The sequence below is a fragment of the Mesoplodon bidens genome, assembly GCF_964165515.1.
Source record: "Mesoplodon bidens genome assembly, chromosome: 1".
Classification (NCBI taxonomy): Eukaryota; Metazoa; Chordata; class Mammalia; order Artiodactyla; family Ziphiidae; genus Mesoplodon; species Mesoplodon bidens.
In genome coordinates this window covers 168,981,913-169,005,629 of record NC_138176.1, presented here as the reverse complement: position 1 = coordinate 169,005,629, position 23,717 = coordinate 168,981,913, and the positions used below count along the sequence as shown (strand labels likewise).

General features: G+C 38.6%; 1 protein-coding gene across 4 annotated transcripts in view; it reads left to right on the top strand.

Annotated features, from left to right (window-relative positions):
- Positions 1 to 22,131, top strand: part of FAM149B1 (family with sequence similarity 149 member B1) — a 46,968-nt gene extending 24,837 nt beyond the window's left edge. For 2 of the 4 annotated variants that reach the window (XM_081248511.1, XM_081248510.1), the window contains 8 exons: positions 187 to 374; positions 11,760 to 11,884; positions 13,727 to 13,833; positions 16,236 to 16,457; positions 17,938 to 18,061; positions 18,307 to 18,432; positions 20,580 to 20,658; positions 21,774 to 22,131. In XM_081248511.1, coding sequence (XP_081104637.1) covers positions 187 to 374; positions 11,760 to 11,884; positions 13,727 to 13,833; positions 16,236 to 16,457; positions 17,938 to 18,061; positions 18,307 to 18,432; positions 20,580 to 20,658; positions 21,774 to 21,847 — 1,045 coding nt within the window. In that variant the 3' untranslated portion in view covers positions 21,848 to 22,131. Of the gene's footprint in view, positions 1 to 186; positions 375 to 11,759; positions 11,885 to 13,726; positions 13,834 to 16,235; positions 16,458 to 17,937; positions 18,062 to 18,306; positions 18,433 to 20,579; positions 20,689 to 21,773 lie in introns of all 4 variants that reach the window. The other 2 variants (XM_081248512.1, XM_081248509.1) reach the window with 2 other exon arrangements.
- Positions 22,132 to 23,717: the final 1,586 nt, after the last annotated feature.

Here is a 23,717-nt window from a genome sequence, read left to right as displayed (position 1 = left end):
GCAGAGTCTCCTCTGCTGAAAACTCCCGTAGTTCAGAAGCCTATTTAATACCTGAGCTATATATGCGGGGAGGAAGGGGGTGGTGGTGGGGAGGAGCATAAATCATACTCCTAAGTAGCCAAAAGACAGTGGTGAACACCCAGTGAAGAATAACCATGAAGTCTTTCCTTCTTGCTTCTGTTACAGGGAAGAGGGGTTTCATGGAAAGAAATCAGAAGCAGCTACAGAGAAACAGAAATTAGGGTACCCACCCATTGCTCCATTTTACTGCATGAAAGAGGATGTCCTTGCTTATGTGTTTGACGATGTGTGGAGCAAGGTCCTAAGCTGTATGGAGCAGCTGACACGTAGTCACTGGGAGGGATTTGCTTCTGGTAAGCCTCTTTGTGAAAACAATATAAAAAAATAATTGTTTATGCTTTCCAAACCATAACCAGTCTATTAAATTGTATGTTCATTGGTACAAAAGAATCATATTTGTATTTCTTATAGAAACTAACAGATATTTGGAAAGTATCTGGGAATGAGTGGATGAGTAACAAGGCCTACTCTATGATGACTAGATAGATTGTGCTTTCTCTTTGAATATAATTATTTGTGAGAAAAAAACATGTGCAAATACATTTAAAAAACTGCTTTATTGAAGAATTGATATACAATAAACCAATCATATTTCAAGTGTATTATCTGATAAGTTGACCTAGTATACAGCCATGAAACCATGAGACAATCAATATAGTGAACATATCCATTACCCTCAAAGTTAATAACCTTGTAATCCCTCCCTCCTGCCCCTGCCTGACCCACCATCCCCAAATGACAACTTATCTGCTTAAATGGTATCATGTAGTATTTACTCTTCTTTTGTCGGCTTCTTTCCCTCAGTGCGATCATTTTGACAGTCATCCATGTCATTGTGTGTGTCAATAATTTATTCCTTTTATTGTTGAGTTGTATCCCATTGTTCCACTTGTTTATCCATTTATCTGTTGATGGACATTTGGATTGTTTTCATTTTTGGACTATTAATGCTGTTATGAACACTAGTGTACAAGAATTTTGACATATATTTCCTTTTCTCTTGGGTAGATTTCTACAAGTGAAATCGTTGAATTATATGGTTAAATGTATATTTAACTTAAGAATTGTCTGTATTGATTTTCTATGTTGCACAAAAATTATCACAAACTTAGCAGCTTCAAACAACACACATTTATTATCTCACAGATTTGTGGGTCAGAAGTCCAGGAACAGCCAGCTAGTTGCTTACTTAAGATCACATAAGGCTACAATCAAGGTGTTGGCTAAAGCTGGGTTCTCATGTAGAGGCTCAACTAGGAAAGGATCCACTTCCCCTTTTGTGTGTTTTTGGAAGCATCCAGTTTCTTGTAGCTGTAGCAGTCATGGCAGCTTATTTCTCCAAAGCCAGCAAGAAAGACTGAGAGCTCATCTGCTAGCAAGACAGAAACTTATATAACATAATCATGGGGGTGACATCCCATCACTTTTACCATCATCTTTTGATCTGAAGCAAGTCACAGGTCCTGCCCATGCTCAAAGGGAGGGGTTTACACGAAGGTGTGAATCAAGAGCTGAGAATCATGGCAGGGGGTGGGGGGTGCACCTTGGAATTTGTCCACTAGTCTTCCCACTGGCCCTTAGTGATTCATGTGCTCCCACAGGCAAAGTACATTCAACTCCCTTCAAAGGTTTCCAAGAGAATCATCTATTACAGCATCAGCTCCAAAGACTTTGAATAAGGTCCTGGTATGAATGAAGTTCCTGGATGTAATACAGGAAGTGAAATTACTGGGGCACAATTCCTTTCCATCTATAAACCTATGAAACTAAAGCTTATATACACAGGTATATAAACATCTTACCTATATAATCCAGCCATTCTACTCCTAGAGACAAGTTATTTGACCCCAACACACCCAACATACAATAGTGGGCCAGGAAAAAGATAAGCATTATAGACACTCCAGTTAAAAGGTTGGGGTCGGGGAGGGAAGAGTGAAAAAGGGTCCACAGCAATTCTGAAATCCAGCTGTGAAAATACTGGGAGTTCCTTCATTAAGTTTTAAGGCCTGGAAATAATCCTCTCAGCTTTCTGCTCTACCCTCTGAGCTCTTGGTTTTGCCCTCTGAGTCATCCTTCCTTTTTCATGAAACATAGCACATGTTTGTAGCTAAGTAATTTTATTAGGCTGCTTCCTGCCAGTAGAATTTTGGGGGTCTGATAGCCTTCCTTTATTTAGAATCTTTTGCCATCTAGAGAGATTGAGAATTTTCAAAATCATCAAGTCCTGGTTTCTTTATGTTTAATAGTTTTTCCCTCAATTTATCTCTCTCATCTCGTGTTTGATTATAAACAGCAAGAAAAAAAATCAGGCCTCACCTTTAACACTTTGACTGGAAATCTCCTTAGCTATACAACCAAGATCATCACTTAAAAGTTCTGCTTTCCACATGACCACAGGAGACCATTTCACTAAGCTCTCTGCCACAAAATAACAAGCATCTCCCTACTTCCAGTTTCTAATAACATGTTCCTCATTTCCTTCTGAGCCCTCCCCTACAGCTTCCTCCAAATCCAGATTCCTCCTAAGTCTGTTCAAGGTAATTTATGTCTTCTCTATCATGCTTCTCAAAGTTCTTCTAGTTTCCACCCATGAACAATCAAAAATGAAATTAAGGAAACAACTCATTTATAATAGCATCAAAAAGAATAAAATACTTAGGAATAAACTGAACCAAGGAAGTGTAAGACGTGTACACTGAATACTACAAAATATTATTGAAAGAAAATAGAGAAGACCTAAAGAAATAGAAAGACACCCTCTGTTTATGGATTGGAAGACTAAATATTGTTAAGATGGCAATACTCCCTAAATACATCTACAGGTTGAGTACAACCTTATCATAATTCTAACTGCCTTTTTTATAGAAATTATCCTGAAATTTATACAGAAATGCAAGGTATCCTGAATATCTAAAACAATATTGAAAAAGAACAAATTTGGAGGATTCATACTTCCTGGTTTTAAAACATAATACAAAGCTACAGTAATCAAAACAGTGTGGTACTGGCATAAGAACACATACTGATCAATGGAATAGAATCAAAAGTCCAGAAATAAATCCACACATCTATGGCCAACTGATTTCCAACAAGGGTGCCAAGACCATTCAATGGGGGAAGAATAGTCTCTTTAAGAAATGGTACTGGCAGGGAATATAGCCAATATTTTATAATAACCATAAATGGGGTATAACCTTTTAAAATTGTGAATCACTATGTTGTACACCTGAAACTTACAGAATATTGTAAATCAACTATATGTCAATCAAAAAAATTCAGATAGGAAAAAAAAAAGAAATTGTGCTGGCACAACTGGATAGCCACATGGTAAAGAATGAAGTTAGACCCTTACTTCACACCATATACAAAATATCAACTTGAAGTGGATTGAAGGTACACATTTAAGAGCTAAAACTATAAAACTTAGAAGAAAACATTGGAGTAAATCTTCATGAACTTGGATTTGGCAGTGGATTCTGAGATATGACACCAAGACCACAAACAACAAAAGAAAAAATAAACTGGACTTCATCAAAATAAAAAACTTTAGGGTGTATCAAAGGACATTATCAAGAAACTGAAAAGACAGCCTACAGAATGGGAGGAAATGTACATAAATCATACACCTGATAAGAATCTAGTACTCACAGTCTATAAAGATCTACAACTCAAAAACAAAAGAAAAAACAACCCAATTTAAAAATGGGCAAATAGGGCTTCCCTAGTGGCACAGTTAAGGATCCACCTACCAAAGCAGGGGACACGGGTTCGAGCCCCAGTCCAGGAAGATCCCAGACGCCGCAGCACAACTAAGCCCATGCGCCACAACAGCCTGCGCTCTAGAGCCCGCGAGCCACAGCTACTGAAGCCCGCACACCTAGAGCCCGTGCTCTGCAACAAGAGAAGCCACCACAATGAGAAGCCCACACACCGCAACAAAGAGTAGCCCCCGCTTGTCGCAACTAGAGAAAGCCTGTGCGCAGCAACGAAGACCCAACGCAGCCAAAAATAAATAAATTTATTTTTTTTAATGGGCAAATAACTCAAGCAGACATTTCTCCAAAGAAGATATACAAATAGCCAATAAGTACATGAAAAGATGTTCAACATCATTATTCATTAGGGAAATCAAATCAAAACCAAAACCACAATGAGACACCACTTCAAACCCACTAGGATGGCTGTATTTAAAAAAAAAAAAAAAGAAAAGGACAATAACAAGTGTTCATGAGGTTGTGAAACTGGAACCCTCATAAATTGCTGGTGGGAATGTAAAGTGGTGCAGCCACTGTGGAAACAGTTTGGCAGTTCCTCAAAAAGTTAAACATAATATTACTATATGACCTAGCAATTCCACTCAAAGTTATATAATCAAGAGGAGTGAAATATATCCACACAAAACCCTGGCATGAATGTTCATAGCAGCATTAGTCATAATAGTCAAAAAGTGGAACCAGGACTTCCCTGGTGGCGCAGTGGTTAAGAATCTGCCTGCCAATGCAGGGGACACGGGTTTGAGCCCTGGTCTGGGAAGATCCCATGTGCCACAGAGCAACTAAGCCCAGGAACCACAACTACTGAGCCTGAGCTTTAGAGCCTGCAAGCCACAACTACTGAGCCCGCAAGCCACAACTACTGAAGCCCGTGTACCTAGAGCCTGTGCTCCACGACAAGAGAAGCCACCGCAATGAGAAGCCTGTGCACTGCAACGAAGCGTAGCCCTGCTCACCACAACTAGAGAAAGCCCCCACACAGCAATGAAGACCCAACACAGCCAAAAATAAATAAGTAAATAAATTTATTTTTTTTAAAAAGTGGAACCAACCTAAACATCCATCAACTGATGAATGGATGAACAAAATTTGGTATATCCATGTGTTATGGACTGAATTGTGTCCCCCTCAAAATCCATATGTGGAAGCCCTAACCCCCAATGTGACTAGGCTTGGAGATAAGGCCTTTAGGGAGGTAATTAAGGTTAAATGAGTCAGAAGGGTGGGACCCTAATCCTATAGGGTTGGTATCCTTGTAAGAAGAGGAAGAGACATCACAGCTCTCTGTTTCTGTGTGTGTGAAGAGAAGAAGTCAGGCAAGGACAGAGGGAAAAGGCAGCTGCCTAGGAGCCAGGAAGAGAGGTCACACTGTAAACCAACCCTGACAGCACCTTGATCATGGACTTCTAGCCTCCAGAACTGTGAGAAAATTAATTTCTGTTGTTTAAGCCATCCAGTCTGTCCTATTTTATGGCAGCTTGAGTAACTAATACATCATTCAATGGAGTATTACTCATACATTAAAAGGAATTAAGGGACTTCCCTGGTGGCACAGTGATTAAGAATCTGCCTGCCAATGCAGGAGACATAGGTTCGATCCCTGGTCTGGGAATATCCCACATGCCACGGAGCAACTAAGCCCGTGCGCCACAACTACTGAGCCTGCGCTCTAGAGCCCTTGAGCCACAGCTACTGAAGCCCACGTGCCACAACTACTGAAGCCCGTGTGCCTAGAGCCCCTGCTCTGCAACGAGAAGCCACCGCAATGAGAAGCCTGCACACCACAACGAAGACTAGCCCCCGCTCACCACAACTAGAGAAAGCCCGCGAAAGCAACGAAGACCCAATGCAGCCAAAAATAAATAATTATTTTTTTAAAAAGGAATTAAGTAATGATGCATCTTAAAACATGGGTGAACCTTGAAAATATTATGTTAAACGAAAGAAGACATACATAAAGGGCCACATACTGTATGATTCCATTAAGGTGAAATTTCCAGAACAGGCAGGTCCATAGAGAAAGTAGTTTAATGATTGCCAGGGGATGGAGGAAGAGGTGCATTGGGAGGTATGGGGTTTCTTTTTGGAGTGATGGAAATTTTCTGAAATGAGATAGTGGTGGTGGTTGCAGAAAATCATGAATATACTAAAAAAACCACTTAATCGTATACTGTAAAATGGTTAAAAACGGTGACGCATGTTATGTAAATTTTATCTCATTAAAATTTTTTTTAATTCTTGCAACCTGAGAGATGTCCTCTAAAATTTCTTGTATCTGAGTCTGTTGGTGAGAAATGCTTTCTTTTGATATATGAAAATTTCCTTATTTTTCTTTCATTTCTGCAAGATAGTTGTGTGGTGTATTGAATTTTAGGTGGACACTTTTTCTCTTGGTACTTTATTTTTTTTTAACATTCAGTGTATCTTGTTTATTTATTTTAAAAAAATCTTATCTTATATTGGAGTATAGTTGGTTAACAATGTTGTGTTAGTTTCAGGTGTACAGCAAAGTGATTCAGTTATACATATACATGTATCTACTTTTTTTCAAATTCTTTTCCCATTTAGGTTATTACAGAGTATTGAGCAGAGCTCCCTGTGCTATACAGTAGGTCCTTGTTGGTTACCTATTTTATTTTATTGGAGTATAGTTGCTTCACAATATTGTGTTAGTTTCTACTGTACATACAGCAAAGTGAATCAGCTATACATATACATATATCCCCTCTTTTGGATTTCCTTCTTCATACTTTAAAGACGTTGTCCACCGTCTTCTCACTTGCACAAGAAATCTGATGTCATCCTTTTCTTTGTTCCTGTGTTCATGTATTTTTTCTTTGGCTGCGTTTAAGATTTTTCTCATTTTCACTGGTTTTGAGCAATTTGATTATGATGTGCCTTGATGTAATTTTCTTCATGTTACTTCTGCATGGAGTTTGTTGAGCTTCTTGGATCTGTGGGTTTATTGTCTTCATTGTTTGGAAAGTTTTCAGCCATTATTTCTTCAGATATTTTTTCTGCCGCCCACCATCCCTTAGGACACCAGTTACTCATATATATTAGTCCATTTGCTTACTGATCCCTCAAATGTGATGCTTTAATTAAAGAATTTTCTTCTCTGTGTATTTCAATCTGGATGTTTCCTATTGTGCCTTCAAGTTCATTAATATTTTCTTTTACAATGGTGAATCTGCTGTTAAGCTCATCCAGTGTATTTTTCTACTCACTGTTTTCTACGAAGTATAATTTGGGTGAATTTTATATCTTCCATGTCTCTTTTTGAAAAAGTGGGATAACTCAAACGTGTGTAAATTCTGGGTTGGTTTCAATGATTGATATTCTTCTTATTGTGAGTTGTATTTTCCTGCATGGTATTCTTTGGGTGCCAGACATGGTGAATTTTATCTTATTGGGAGTTGATTTTTTTTTCATTTGTATGTATCTTCTTTGGTTTTTCCTGGGATGCACTTAAGTTACTTGGAAAAAATTTGATCTCTTCTGGTCTTGCTTTTATGATTTGTTATAGACAGGTCATTCAGTCCAACTAATTATCCCCCAGATACTGAGGCAAGATTGTCCTAAGTACTCTGCCCAATGCCCCATTAACTATGAGTTTTTCTAGTATGACTGGAAGAACCAGGCACTATTCCCTCTAATTCAGTTGGTTCTCTTTCCTAGCCTCAGGTGGTTTTTTCTCATACATGCAGTGATCAATACTCCTTTGAGTACTCAAAGGACACCCCACACTCTACAGATATCCTGGGTTCCCTTTCTGTGCATTTTTCTTCTCTGATACTCCTCCCATGAACCCTAGCAGTCTTGGTCTCTCTGGACTTTCAAATCAGGGAGTCCACCAGGATCTGCCTTTGTTCTCCCTCTTTGTGTCATGTCTTGGAAACTCTTTCAAAGCAGTTGCAAAGCTAGCATCATTTGTTTACTATCTCATGGTTCACTGTCTTTCATTACCTGATGCCCAGTGTCTTAAAAGCCATTGTTTCACGGATTTATTGGTTGTTTTAAGCAGGAGGGTAAAGCCAGTCCCTGTTGCTCCATCTTGGCTGGAAGCACAAGTCCGGGAAATACATTAAAAAAAACACTTCTATTAAAGTGTATGTAGGGGAGAGACTTGCCTGGTGGTCCAGAGGGTAAGATTCCGTGCTCCCAATGCAGGGGGCCCAGGTTCGATCCCTGGTCAGGGAACTAGAACCCGCATACATGCCGCAACTAAGAGTCCACATGCCACAACCAAGAAGTCCGCATGTTGCAACTAAGATCCCACGTGCCACAACTAAGACCTGGTGCAGCCAAAATAAATTATAAAAATATATTTAAAAATATAAAGCATATCTATATAGAAAATTGCAAAATAAATTTACATCAAGCTTAATTTTTTTTTTTTTTTTTTTTTTTTGCAGTACGCGGGCCTCTCACTGTTGTGGCCTCTCCCATTGCGGAGCACAGGCTCCGGACGTGCAGGGTCAGCGGCCATGGCTCACGGGCCTAGCCGCTCCACGGCATGTGGGATCTTCCCGAACCGGGGCACGAACCCGTGTCCCCTGCATTGTCAGGCGGACTCTTAACCACTGCGCCACCAGGGAAGCCCCCCTTGATTAATTTTTAAAAACTGAGTCGACTTGTATGACCAATGCTCATATCAAGAACAGAACATTACCAACACTTCAGAAGCCCCTTTCATGTTACTAAACTCCTACCCCCCAAAAGTAAACCTATCCTGAGTTACAGCACCACAGATTAGTTTTGCCTGTTTTAAAACTTTTAAGAATGGATTCATATAGTAATGTGCCCTCTGCATTTGGCTTCTTAAACTCAACATTATGTTTGTTAGATTCAACTGTTTTGAGTGTAACAGTAGTTCATTTTCATTGTTATATAGTATTTTATTGTATGAATATATCACTTTCTACTGTTGATGAACATTTAGGTAGTTTCCAGTTTATGTCTGCCGGCATACAGTGCTGTTATAAACATTCTTGTATATGTCTTTTGGTGAACATATGTAGTGGGTACATAACAGTGGCACTGCTAGGTCATAGGATATGCTATTCTCACTTCAGTGGATACTGCCAAATTTTTTTCCAAAGTGGATGCATCTATTTACACTCTCTCAAGTATTGTATGAGCATTCCAGTTGCTCCATGTTTGCCACAGTTGATACTGTCCATGTGAGTTTTTTTTCTTTTTAAAGCCACTCTGTTGTATGCATGTTAAGTTCCCTTTTAAAGCTGGTATTGGAGAAGAGTAGGTCTAAGACCCTTTTCAAAACAAACTGCTTTATATTATGTGAGGTTAAGTTTTGGGAGATACAGGACAGATGATAAAGTCCAGAGACATATCCAAACCCCAATAATAATAAATCCTGGTAATAAAGGAATTACTTCAGTTTTCAGTATCAACCACTGAAAGTTTTCAGAGAAAACTTTCATTTCGCCTTTCACAATTTACCAGTGTTAGGCCATGAATTAATATCATTTTAGTTTATTTTTCCATGCATCCATAAATTTAGGTTATTTCATTGTATAACTATTGTGATTTTGAAACTTAAAGTTTGAAAAAGACAATGATCTTATAATGGAGCTGGAGGGTCTCTGACTGGTTTAGTGGGTTGATTGACCTAAAATAGGGATCAGTAAACTTTGTGTATAAAGAGCCAGATGGTAAATGTTTTAGTCTTTGCCAGCCATCCAGTCTCTGTTGCAACTACTCAACTCTGCCCTTGAAAGCAGCCATAAACAATATGTATATGAGTGGATGTGGCTGCGTATACTACTATATACTCAGTATACATCTTCCCCAAGGACATATATAAGAATGTCCATGACAGCACTATATACTGGAAAACATAAACTGGAAACTACCCAAACATCCCTCAACAGCAGAACGTGATATATTCATATGATGGAGTACTATACAGTAACGAGAATAAGCAAACTACTCTTACAGCTTTATTTACAAAAACTGGCAGTGGTAATGGGCATGAGGTTTCACTAGTTGTGTGTGGCTATTTAAATTTTAATTAATTACAATTAGGTAAAATTTAAATTGTTCTCAATCATACCAGCCAAATTTTTTTTTACTTAAGTATAATTGATTTACAATGTTGTGTTAATTTCTGCTGTACAGCAGTGATTCAGTTATACACATATGTACATTTTTTAAAATATTCTTTTCCATTGTGATTTATCATAGGATATTGAATATAGTTCTCTGTGCTATACAGTAGGACCTTGTTGTTTATCCATTCTATATATAAAAGCTTACATCTGCTCACGCCAACCTCCCACTCCATCCCTCCCCCAGCCCCCTCCCCCCTGGTGACCACCAGTCTGTTCTCTATGTCCATGATTCTGTTTCACAGATAGGTTCATTTGTGTCACATTTTTAGATTCCACGAATAAGTGATATCATATGGTATTTGTCTTTCTCTTTCTGACTTACTTCACTTAGTATGATAATCTCTAGTTGCACCCGTGTTGCTGCAAATGGCATTATTTCATTCTTTTTTACAAAGGAGTAGTATTCCGTTGTATATATAATATATACCACGTTTTCTTTATCCATTCATCTGTTAATGGACATTTCGGTTGTTTCCGTGTCTTGGCTATTGTGAATAGTGCCGCTATGAACATAGGGGCATCTTTTTGAATTATAGTTTTGTCCAGATATATGCCCAGGAGTGGGACTGCTGGATCATATGGTAATTCTATTTTTAGTTTTCTGGGGAAACTTCATACTGTTTTCCAGTGGCCGCACCAACTTACATTCCCACCAACAGTGTAGGAGGGTTCTCTTTTCTCCACATCCTCTCCAGCATTTGTTATTTGTAGTATTTTTTAAAAAAATAAATTTATTTTATTTTATTTATTTTTGGCTGTGTTGGGTCTTTGTTGCTGCACGCAGGCTTTCTCTACTTGTGGCAAGCAGGGGCTACTCTTCATTGTGGTGTGCAGGCTTCTCATTGCAGTGGCTTCTCTTGTTGCAGAGCACAGGCTCTAGGTGCACGGGCTTCAGTAGTTGTGGCATGTGGGCTCAGTAGTTGTGGTGCATGGGCTCTAGAGCACAGGCTCAGTAGTTGTGGTGCATGGGCTTAGTTGCTCCGCATGGGATCTTCCAGAACAGCGCTCAAACCCATGTCCCCTGCATTGGCAGGCAGATTCTTACCCACTGCACCACCAGGGAAGCCCCCTGTAGACTTTTTAATGATGGCCATTCTGACTGGTGTGAAGTGGTACCTCACTGCAGTTTTGATTTGCATTTCTCTAATAATTAGCAGTGTTGAGCATCTTTTCACGTGCCTATTGGCCATCTGTATGTGTTCTTTGGTAAATGTCTGTTTAGGTCTTCTGCCCATTTTTGGATAGGGTTTTTTTTGTTGTTGAGTTGTATGAGCTGTTTGTATATTTTGGAAATTAAGCCCTTGTTGGTTGCATCATTTGCAAATATTTTCTCCCATTCTGTAGGTTGTCTTTTCGTTTTGTTTATGGTTTCCTTTGCTGTGCAAAAGCTTGTAAGTTTGATTAGGTCCCACACTAGCCAGATTTTACATGCTCTATAGCCACATGTGGCTAGAGGCTACTATACTGGACAGTGCATATGTAGAACATTTCCTTCAATCTCCAAATGTTCTATTAGACAGCTTTGCTCTAGTAATCTTTGCTTTTCCTTCTGCCAGGTACAAATAGGAATCACCAGCCTGGGAAACAGTTTAAAATAAATTCATGGTTTAAAGGGTTTTTTTGAACTGTGCAGGTGGTATGAAATTGGGCTGCAAAGCTGTGAAGCCTAGCTTGAGATTATGAATTCTCAGGGGAGATTTTTTTTCACAGTACTGTTGTTGTGGGTCTGAAGATATTCACGGATAATAGATTCTATTCCTTTGCTCAGATGATGACAGTAATGTTGCAATCACCAGACTGGCTTCAGAAAGCCCCTGTGTGCTGAATGCACCACAACCTTTGGTCTTACCTCTAGTGCCACAGTCTAAGGTGCTGTCCATCACCTCAAATCTGGTAAGTTGCACAGGGGAATGTATTCGAGAACCTAGGACTGTTCTTGTAGACGAAGTTTGCTCAGTTATTTGCCTTAATTGTATCACTATGACTCTTTTTCAGTAAAGTTATATGTTTATCACAGTAATCCAGTGACTCTTTGCAAAGATAAGTTTAATTTCAGTTAAAAAAATTAATAGCAGCGAATGCACTCATGTCAATGAATTGTACATGTGAAAATGGTTAACACAGCAATATTATGCTATGTATATTCTACCACAATTAAAAAAATTTAACCTGTTAAAAAATTAATAGCAAATTAGAGTTGATAAGTAATTCTCAGTCAGCTCTTTTGAAAAGGCATCTATAAGCTGTGCAATCTAGACTCAACTATATGGTCAGCTTAAGTCTGCTTTGGGAAAAATGAAAAATATGATGAAAAGAGGGACCAATATCAGATCTTCTATGGCCTTAACATTCTGTCCTTTGAATTTTTTGACTTCTTCCCTCTTTTTTCTCTTATCTCAGACTACCTGGTTTTTGTTTTATTTTTAATATTTGAATCTGTTGACATTTTTGCTTTGTGGATGTTTACTAATCATAACCAGATGTAAAAGGCAAATCAAAGGGAGGAGAAAATGGTTTCAAATAAGTCTGTAGACAAGCATATAAAAAATGGCCATTTCTTGCAGAAGGTTGATAAGCCTGGTGTCATCCATGTGTAATGATTTATGTAATCTCAGTTCCTACATGATAGCTTCCCAGTGTTACTTGTAGCAAAAAAAGTGTGGGAGCAGGGGAGGTATAAAAAGAAAAAGGATTCTCATCCCTGGCCCATGCTCATCGAGCCTGGCTGGGTTTAGTACCACATCTAATATTTGCTTTGTTGGTGTACTGGCCAGATATTGTGCAGCTATATTTTAAAAAGGGTTATTTAAAAGTAAACTCAGCTTGTGCATCACTATACTGTACACACCTGTAAATTATATAATATGTACATCAACTCTACTTCAATTTAAAAAAAGTAATTAAAAATAAGCTCAGTAAGGCCCATACCTTATCACATTGGAGGATGACCCAGGTAATAATCTAATATTCCTATGATGGTAATAAAATACTTCTACATGTTGAACTGGCCTGGTTATGATCTAGGTAGCCTAAGCCCTGAAAAGTTAACGTACACGGTTCTGGTTGTTAATGCCCAAAGGAAGGAGAACCAATAATCCAAACATACTTAAGAGAAAGTAGGAGGAAAATGCATACTGTGGCAGAGAAGGAGCTGGCCAGAAAGGGCACTTAACTGAATACCTGAGAGAGAAAATAAACAGGACACTAAGGTGGCAGTGGCAGTCCAGGTAAGATTAAATCCTGCTAACATTAGAATACAATTAACTCCTTCTAATAAAGTCTTCAGAATTTACGTTATTGAGAGCTGACTGCTCCAGGTGTAGTGAAGGAGAAAGCATTAGTTTGTGCAGAGCATAGGATTATGTGATGGTAAAAGAGATAAGAGTTTACCCTTATTCTCCCCATTTTTGTTCCATATTTTGTTTTCTAGTATAATGTAAATAATAATGATAATAAAGGTCCTCTCTCCCCTATGAGAGTGGCTATTAATTGCTTTCATCTAAGTTGACCAGGCTTCCCCATTTAGAAATGGAGAGGAAAGCACTCTGATCCTGTCATCTTGAGAGTGGACTTGGGGCTCCAGCTGGGGTACTGGCCAAGATTTACAAAAGTTAAGGCATAGGAGAAAAAAGTATAAATGACCTAATTTGGAAATACTAACTTCTGGCAAAGTTGGGAAACCAAGCTGATATCTTCACCAACCAATAATGAGTAATACCTTCTTTTGATATGTAGATGAGTCTCTGTCAAGCAGCAAGTGGTCATCAGCCAAATGTGAATGGTCTCTTGGTTCATGGGATGCCTCTACAGCCAAGAAATCTCTCCCTAATGGACAAGCTCCTGTAAGAAGTATACAATTTTAAGACTATAGAGTTTAAGTAGATCACTGAGAAATAAAAGGAAAGCAAAGTCAGTCAATCAACGTTGCATGTACTGAGTAAGTACATGTACTGAGTAAGTACCAAGCAACCAGAAACATCTGGGGAGTAAAAACATATAAGGAAAATGGTCTCCACCTTCAAGGAGCTGATAAAATAACTGGTGAGAAGGCACAAAGGTAAAAAGAGACCTAACCATACAGGGCATTCCTGTGACTGAGTGCGAAGTTTGTGTACTCATTGTGAGCACTATGGCAGTCCCAAAGAAGGGAAGCATTTTGGTGGGTAAGTGTAGGTTTTGAACATATCCTTGGAAGATGGAAGTTTGGATAAGCAGAGAAGAGCAGCAAGGCTATTCTAGGTAGGAGGAATGGTGTGGAAAAAGGTTTGGAGACAGGAAAATACAAATATTTAGAAGAGAAAGCCGACCATTTTTGCTGTAGTAGGATAGGAAGCAATAGGTTAGAACTTTAATGTTCTGATCAAAGACCACTGAAATCTTCTAAACTAAAATAGACCATGGTGTGATTAGTGGGAAAGAAGACACTATGAAATTAAAGAACACTGGGACCAGACTATGGAGGGTTTTGAATGTCATGCTTTTGAGATCCATCCATGTTGTTGCATGTGATTCTCTTTTATTGCCAAATAGTATTCTATTGTAATAGTACACCACAATTTGTTTATCCATTCTTCCGTTAATGAACACTTGGGCTATTTTCCAGGTTGGGGCTGTTATGTGTAAAAGGCACTATAAATATTCTTACACAGGTCTTTTTTGTGGACCTATGGTCTCATTTTTCAGTATCTAGAAGTGAAAGTGTTACAGAATAGGTTAAGTGTATGCTTAACTTTATAATAAACTGCCATACAATTTTCCAAAGGAATTGTACCATTTTACATTCCCACGCGAGCAATGTATGAGTCCAGCTGGGGAGCACATATATTTAAAACAGGAATTTGGAAGATAGATTTCACAGCAGTAGGACACAGATTAGATAGACGCAGGAGGAATTGAAAGTAAGGAGTCTAATGCAGGAGTTCAGGCTGCTATGGGTCTGTTCTCAAGTTGTAGCAAGACTAAAAAAAGGAATGAAATATTTTAGGAGATATTGTAAAAGAAATCAAATTCTATAAAAATAGAGGAATCAAAGTCAACTCAGATTTCAACCTCAAGGGAAGCTTGTTTGGCAGGGGGAAAATGAGCTTGGGGTGTGTTGAGTTTACAATGATGGGCCATATAGGTCAGATTTGAAGGCTGATCTAGAAGTGTGGAGGTGATAAATCCAGTTATGAATGAGTAGTCCAGAGGAAGAATAAAGATGAACAAAGAGCAGCTAAGGCCTAAACCCCTGTAATTAGAAAGCAGTAGGCTGTGTAAAGAAAAGGCTTAAGTGAATGGTTAGGAAGACCAGAAAGATCTCATATGAGTAATGCTAAAGGTTTAGCCCTATTCTGTGATGGGCATTTTTCCTTCAAAGTTCTCCAAACCCTGAGGCATATTTTGCACTAGAGGACACCAAAGTGGCCTGAAAGATTGAGGAACTTGCTGAAAGCCAAGAGCACATGTGGGCAGAGCTTTTTTCTTTCACTTCCCCTCCACATCACAGTGTAAATACTATCTCTTAGGTGCCTTACAATAGAATTAAACGTTCTCTCATCTGCTTAAAACACAAAAACAAAGCCGCTGAATCTACAAGGCAGAGTTTAAGCTACTGAACTGTTGAGCATGGTGTTTTGAGTACTTACAGGAAAGTGTTATATTTCACAGTTGTTTATGCAAATGGGGATCTACTGCCATGGGCTATACAAAGCTCTGGACCCTTTGCCTGTTCCCAGCTTTCCAAGGAACCCCCTATCCCTGTAGGCTCCAACTAGCTCAGCATTTTAATCTCTGCAGTGGGAGCCACACTAGTGCCACACCACTACTAAGCAGCAATATTGGCCTTTCAACTAAGTCTTTCTGGTGACATTCCTTCAGCACAAAAGAATGCTTCAAACATGGTAGGAAGCACAGTCCCTGAGGTAAAGTTTTGGGAAGCACTTTGGAGTCGGTACCCTACAGGTTAGTCTTTACCAGTAACTGAAGAAGTGACTGTGATGGAAGGTGAAAAACGGACTTGTTTTCCCAAGTCTCCATTCTAGTAAATTATGTGTAAGATTGAAATAATGTCCTTTTAGGTACACATTCTCATGCCTGAGCTAGATTATGTAACTTCTAAAACTAGGTTATTTATTGTTTTCTCTTTTCGCTTTTTTCTCCCTTGAATGTATTTTATAGTCTAAGGCTTTTTACCCTTTGAGTTCTCTCTCCCTGTACAGAGCAATCTTGATCTCACTGTGGGTTTCTGATATTTGGACACTAGAGATCTTGATGACAAGCTACTTATGAGGCCTGCGTCCAGTACCATCCTTTCAACTCGAAATTGGCCAAATCGAGCCCTGGAGCTTAGTACATCATTTCTATCATATACAGCACAGTCCGCCAGGAGACGCAATCCCCCACCACGTACCCTTCATCCCATCAGCACAAGCCATTCACACGCTGGAACACCAAGACCTATGGAAGTACTCAGAGGATCCGGAGTGTAGGTTTCAAAAGCAGAATTTCTGGAATCTATGGTAAAACTAATGAAGAATTTTACATAGAGGATGAATTTAAATCTAAGATTGAAATATATGCCTAGACAGTAATCATTACATATTCTTATGATGAACTGCACACTGGTGTAAATCTAATACAGAAAACATGGAGTTAAATTTGAATGAAATATAGATATACTGGATCTTCCTATTGATGTAGCTAAAGACTTATATTTCTATAAATAAAATGTTGGCTAGAATACTTCAATAGAACTCACCAAAAGAATAAAAGACATATGTATTTTATTAAAACATTTTCCTTAGTGGGAACATCCTCAGTGAAATTCTTCCCCAAATAATAGTTAATTCTCCTTTAATATTTTTCTGTACCATTAGGATCTACCTATTCCATTGACAATGAAAACTTTATAAACCTCAGATAAGTAGATGTTTATACACCAGGAAATATGTCCCTTGGCACGTCTTAGGAAGTAACACTAAACATGTTCTCTTCCCTTTTCCCACCCTTCATTCACTAGACACTCTGAGCCTCACTGTGCAAAAAATACCAAGCCAAGTCTTTAAAATAAAATTCTTTCATTAGTTGTTGACTTACAAAACATCTTAGGATAGTTAATTTCTAAGACTATGAACAAGGGTGTGAGATGACACCATACTGTGTTTTGAATTCAGCCTCTAAATCAAGGGTGTCACTATACTTCTCTCCCAACACTTCTTGATTTTGACTTTTCAATTTCTTGTTACAATTTATCCCAATAGACTTACTAAAAGAGGTGTCCAAAACCACCAAAAATCTTTGTTAGGACACCAGGGTTCTCAGCTGCTATTTTGTTGATGTAGCTGTATCTATACTGATATAGCTATACATTCATTTGAGTATGAGTGGTCTTGATGTATCATTAATCTCTCATCCCTCTGACAGTGCTTTTTTCAAAGTGGAAAAGTAAGTTGCTTTGTTTTCTTCTGGGACATGAAAAGTATCATTCAGCTTTTAATTACTATCTTGGGCATGAGTAATACTGCAAACTGCTCCAAATCCCATGGAAGGAAATAAGTTTAGGAACTTTACCTGGAAATTATAGTTTTTAGTGAGAAGGACAACCAGAAAGCCCAGAACTGTGAGTTCCATCAGATGTGAAATTACAAATCCATAACTGTCAGAGAAATACAACACAATATAGGGAAAATTGTTTTATTCCAGTTCTCTGTGGGAGAAAGGGTCAACTTCTGCTGTGTGCTCAGGATGAAGTTTCAACAATAAGAAAATACTATGAAGAAAACCCAAACCTTTAATTCTCCAAAATCCTTTCATTGAGATCTCTTCACTTAAAAATGTAGGCAGCTTAAAGCTTTCTGTGCCTGAAATTAAACTCATCTGCTCAATTTATTTGATTCTAATCAGTTTGCTTATACTGTTACAACTTTATGCTTTCATGTCTTGGTTTTTGCTGATGGGATCTGCAGCCCAGTGGCGGCCGACTCACTCTCCTCTCCCTCACCACTGCCCCTGCGTCGAAATAATCTGCTGCCCCCTATTGGCACAGCTGAAGTGGAACACTTGAGCACGGTGGGGCCACAAAGGCAAACGGTATGTCTCTTTCCTATTGCCTTTCCATGTGCTTATAAAACCTCAGGGTCAGTAATTCTGCAGGGTCTGTGCTCTGGTCTTGACTTAACACTATATTTTGTCAAAAGTACACACTGAATTCTGATTTATGACGATGGCATTGGAGCTGCTTGGACTGCAGTGACCATACCTGTTAGGGTTGATATAGGACATACACAGCTCCCACTACAAATTAACTGTTTCTGTAATTTTTGTCTCTTCTGCAGAAAACCCATGGCGATTCCAGTCGAGCTCGAAGTGCAGCGGTGGATGAGCCTAACCATCAGCAGCCCCAGGAGAGGCTCCTTTTACCAGACTTTTTCTCCAGGCCCAACACAACTCAGTCATTTTTGGTAGAGTGACATACTTCCTCTATGGTCTTGATAGTTGAGGAAAGGGAAAAAAAATAGTTTGGCAGACTTAAGGCTTTACATGGTGGCTTAATCAACTCTAAGAATAAAAAATGAGGTTCGAATAAAAATAATGTTTTAAGTTTAAAGTATATTTTGTTGAAACTCTAACTGGTCTCTGCCACTCATTCTTTTAACATACATAAATTGTAAATTCTCAGCAATTTAAAGTTTAGCTATTTCTGAGAATAAGCAAAATGTTAAACCCCAGTGTGTATCAGATTAGCATTAACTTCATTCTCTAACACTGCTCTTAGGGAATTACACAAAAAATGGTATCAGATTATGTATGTGGACTGATGGATGTGCGAGTTAAGATTTTTGGGGGTTCTTAGTTAATTGGTGTTTGAAATGCTGACAGTGCCTTACCACTTAATGTACATTTACTAGCCCTTTTACTTTTTTTTTAAGTAATTTATTAATTAATTTATTTATTTTTGGCTGCGTTGGGTCTTCCTGGCTGCGCATGGGCTTTCTTTTTTTAGTTGCTGTGAGCGGGGGCTACTCTTCATTGCCGTGCGTGGGCCTCTCATTGCGGTGGCCTCTCTTCATTGCCGTGCGTGGGCCTCTCATTGCGGTGGCCTCTCTCGTCACGGAGCACCGGCTCTAGAGCGCAGGCTCACTAGTTATGGCACACAGGCCTAGCTGCTCTGCAGCATGTGGGATCTTCCTGAACCAGGGCTCGAACCCGTGTCCCCTGCATTGGCAGGCGGATTCCCAACCACTGCACCACCAAGGAAGCCCTAGCCCTTTTACTTTTAAACAACAGAAAAAAACCTGATTGGGAGATTAGAGATCATGCACTGACCTTCCCCAAAATTGTAAGCCAGCTCAGCCCCACCTCATTTGCTTTGTGCAAGAGGGCTTGGAGAGCCTAGGAAGTGACTGGGGCCACACTTATGGCCCAGGAACCAGGCACCAGGAACCCACATCCTACACCAGTTTTCAAGACAGTGATATTTGCAACACACTTATCTCAACTCATAACCCTTAAACTGTATCAGCCTAAAGCACTGTACGATTCTTCCTCCATTAGAAGAGTGATGAGAGTAATAAATGAATGGGACATTGTACTAGTTTCCTAGGGCTGCTATAACAAATTACCACAAACTGGGCGGCTTAAAACAATAGAAATTTATTCTTTCAGTTCCAGAGCCTATTAAGTCCAAAATCAAGGTGTCAGCAGAGCCATGTTCCCTCTGCAGGTCCTAGGGAAGAATCTTTTTTTTCCTCTGTCCTAGTTCATGGGCTGTTCGGCTTACTGCCTGTTTCTGTAAATAAAGTTTTCTTAGAGCAGAGCCACCACGCTCATTCACTGTCTGTGGCTGCTTTCCTACTCTAACAGCAGAACTGAGGAGTTCCACTGACAGTATGTACCACAAAACAGAAAACGTTTACTATCTTGCCCTCTACAAAAAAAAAAAGTTTGCTGATCCCTGATAGAAAACATGGGGCTTCATCAGGAAAGAAAAAAAAAAAAAATCTCAAATCTCTTAATACCAGTGCTGACAGGAAACTGAGAGGGACGTTTTTTTATTCTAGAACTACCAGTGGGATGGTATTGATAGCTCTTTTTAATATCTGCATTTAGGTATTTTAGTTGTATCTTAAAATCTTTAAATCCCTTGAGATAATTTTGAAATGTTTGAGTTCCATATTAAGAGTCACATTTCAAGCATGGAAGTAGTCATGGGTGTTTCAATGTTGCTGAAAAGGTTCTGGTTCTGTTGTTTTAAACAGTCAGTAGGCAATGGAAATCAGATAAAAATTCCCTTGACAGCCAATTGTAAGTATTTAGAAATATTAAACCATATGGATTATTTATAAATGCTAAGGTTTTCTTAAAGACATATTAATAAAGTTGTAGAACTTGCAATTTTTACAAGTTAACAATGGCTGTGTGGGCTTCTGGCTTGGGATTTTTCTTACTTGGAATGTAAGAGTACACTTAGCCAACTTGTCCCTCAGAATGTCAGATGATGTCAATTACACTGCTGTCCAACTTCAAGGTTTTCCCTCCTAAACCAAGTAACACATTATCCTCTGGGAGAAGTCACATCGTAAGAAGTGTCTCATCTTCTCTTTTTCAGCCGGACACAAAGTATCGTCATTCATGTGCTACTGAGTATCCTCATCAGGCCCGACCTGGTAGGGGATCTGCAGGAACAGGTCAGGCCATGGCTTTTATTTTACTACTATGTGGTTAAGACCCTGCTGTTTTCCATGCTTATTTTTCCTTCCTCCAGATTTTATTATATTTTGTTTTCCTAAATCTTTGTAAATTACCTCAAATTCATTTTGGAATATGGGATATAATAAAAAATTACAGAACTCCACTGCTCAAAGCCAGAAAGTTCCAGATTTGTTTTCTCATATAAAAATTAACCTCTTGCCATTCTGGAAAACTACTTTTTTTTTTTAATCTAAAAAATTTAAGCCAAATAAGTCATTTTTGTAACATTCAAACACTGCATGGATTTTATTACTTGGCAAACCCCACATTGCTATGGATTAAACTGGTCTGGTCAGTTAAGCTGCTAGGCCAAGGTAAGAAAAGAAATTCACAATGTCAAGACACGAGGAGTCTGATTCTATCCCATTAACTTTTTTGTCTTCTAAGTTATATTCTATAGTTTCTATTTTCATATGAGTGATGAGAGAAAATTTAAGGATGTCTTAATTCTTCCTATAATGGTCTCACCATCAGGGTCATTTTCTCCTTATGTTATAGGTGAAATTTAGAACTATTGGGCAGTTGAAATGTTTCCTGTTAATAATCAGATTAATCAGCAAGTACATTAAAAAGTAACCTGCCTCAAACCTTCTCTGTAATGCAAGCGAATTCTTTTAGTTCAGTTCCTAGTAGCATCGTTTGGTAGTCTTTGAAAGCTTTCAGTGGATTCGGTTCTTGGATCAGTCCTCAGAGAAGCACTGCTGCCTCTGAGCTAGTTATTACATTTGGCCGTGCTGCCGGTCAAGTATAACTAGTATAATATTTAGGTAAGTGAAACAGACATTTTAGTCCTTTTAAATTCGTGGCTATTTTCTAAAATTAGGTTACTGCTTTCATATCTTAATATAGATTTTGTTTGTTTTTACATTATAAAATACGCAAACATGATTTTTATTGCCTTGGTAAATATATACTTTACTGTTTAGTCACAGGCCCCAAATTTAAAGTCTAACTGATAACTGGAGCAAAAAAGCCCGTACATATGAACTTGAGACGATCAAATCTAGAATATCTACTAATGTTACTCTATGATGTCATCTTTGTCTGACAGGTCCTCAGTTACATGGATCTACAAAATCTCAAAACAGAGGTGGACCAATCACTAGAACCAGGCAGGGACCATAGGGCAAGTGAGAAGAACCTGCCTCAGGCTGCAGGGAACATGTGGGAAGATTTCACAAATCAGTGTTCAGTCATCTCGTGATGCAGAGCTTGTAAACAGGAGACAACTTGAAACTATCTTCATGAAGAATTATTTTGGTACAACAGACTGAGAACAGTATCGGCCAAAGATTACATGGGTACTGCTTCTATCTCCAGTTACTGTCTTCTTTCAGCATAAGTTAACCATTTCACTGGACAGTAAAATTTGTGCCCAAAGATGTAACAAAAGAGTAATATCCTCCAAATCACTGTTCATGTTGTCTGTTAACAATGATCAGTTCAATTATTACAGGATTCTATCAGACTATACATACACAAAAAGTAGGAAATTGTTTGATAACATTATCACTGGCTTTGGAATACTTCTGCTTGTGTTAATTTCTGGACAGGTGTACTCACTTTTACGTCATTTTTAGGAGACAGTGCTGTCAAAAATCTGAGCTACTACTCATCAAACAGATTAGTCGTTCCTGAAGTTTTCTCTTTAGATGTCCAATCCCATAGGCAGACAAATATGGCAGGGGTGAGTAACTAAAGACATAAATGTTGAGCACTGGTGTAAAGTAGCCTATGTAATAAACGATAATGGATTTTTTTTTCAGATAGGACAACTCAACCTCACAACACCTGCTTGACATCAGGTTATGCTTCTTTTCTTCTTAAAGTACTTTAGTGGTCATATTTTTTTCCAAATATTAAACTCACTTGCCGATTTTCTCCTGCAGATCTAAGAAAGGCAATTTAAAAATTTATAGAATATTTCTATTAGTGAGCCAGCAAGACAAAACTTCTTAAAATTTCAGAAACCCCGCAAATTAGTCCAGTATAAACATATCCTTAAGAGCAAAGGAAGAGAACTTTGACATTCTTCCAATTTTCACATGGACCTTTCCTGAGTGCACTCATGAATGCAGCAATGGTTTTAACTATGGCTTACATTTATTTTATTTAAATTTCACTGAATTTTAATTTTGATGATCATACTGGTTTTAGATCTTACTGTTAATCTTCAGAGTTGATCAATTCAATTGGGGTAATTTTATTATTTCGCAGTTATCTAATGCTATCATATGAAGACAGATGCTTCAAACAACCTGCATTAAATTGTATTTTTGATGCAATTAAAGAGTATTTTTTAACCTGTTTATAATCACAAACTGAAAACGTGTCATGGGCTTACCTCAGATAAATTATAATACATAAATCTCAGTAACAGAAGGCTTGTTTTACGTATATGGTATTGAATATATTAGCTTACAAATCAGAGATTTTAAGTTGAACAGTCCCTAAAAAATTTCCATACATTCTAATGAGTTCATACCAGTTCAACTAAGTGAAAATTTCTGTACTATTCTCACAAATCAATACCAGGAGTACATAATAACAAACCACTGGATCAAGACGGCTTGCCTTTCAAGGTTAAAGTTAAGAGTCAGAAGGAGCCTCTAACAGGTCATTTAGCCCAGCTCCCTTACTCTTTTATAGAGGAAAGAAGTTCAGACAAGCTCAGTGACCTAAGGACATTCAGCAGTTACAGGCAGGACTACAACATCTCTTGAGGCAACTTAAACCAGGCTATCTGCTACAAGGCTGACTACGACTACTTTTCTTCTCTCTTCTTTATCCTAAGCACCATTCATATCTTTTCTAGTTCATCTTTTTTTTTTTTTTTTTTTGCGGTACGCGGGCCTCTCACTGTTGTGGCCTCTCCCGTTGCGGAGCACAGGCTTCAGACGCACAGGCTCAGCGGCCATGGCTCATGGGCCTAGCCACTCTACGGCATGTGGGATCTTCCCAGACCGGGGCACGAACCCATGTCCCCTGCATCGGC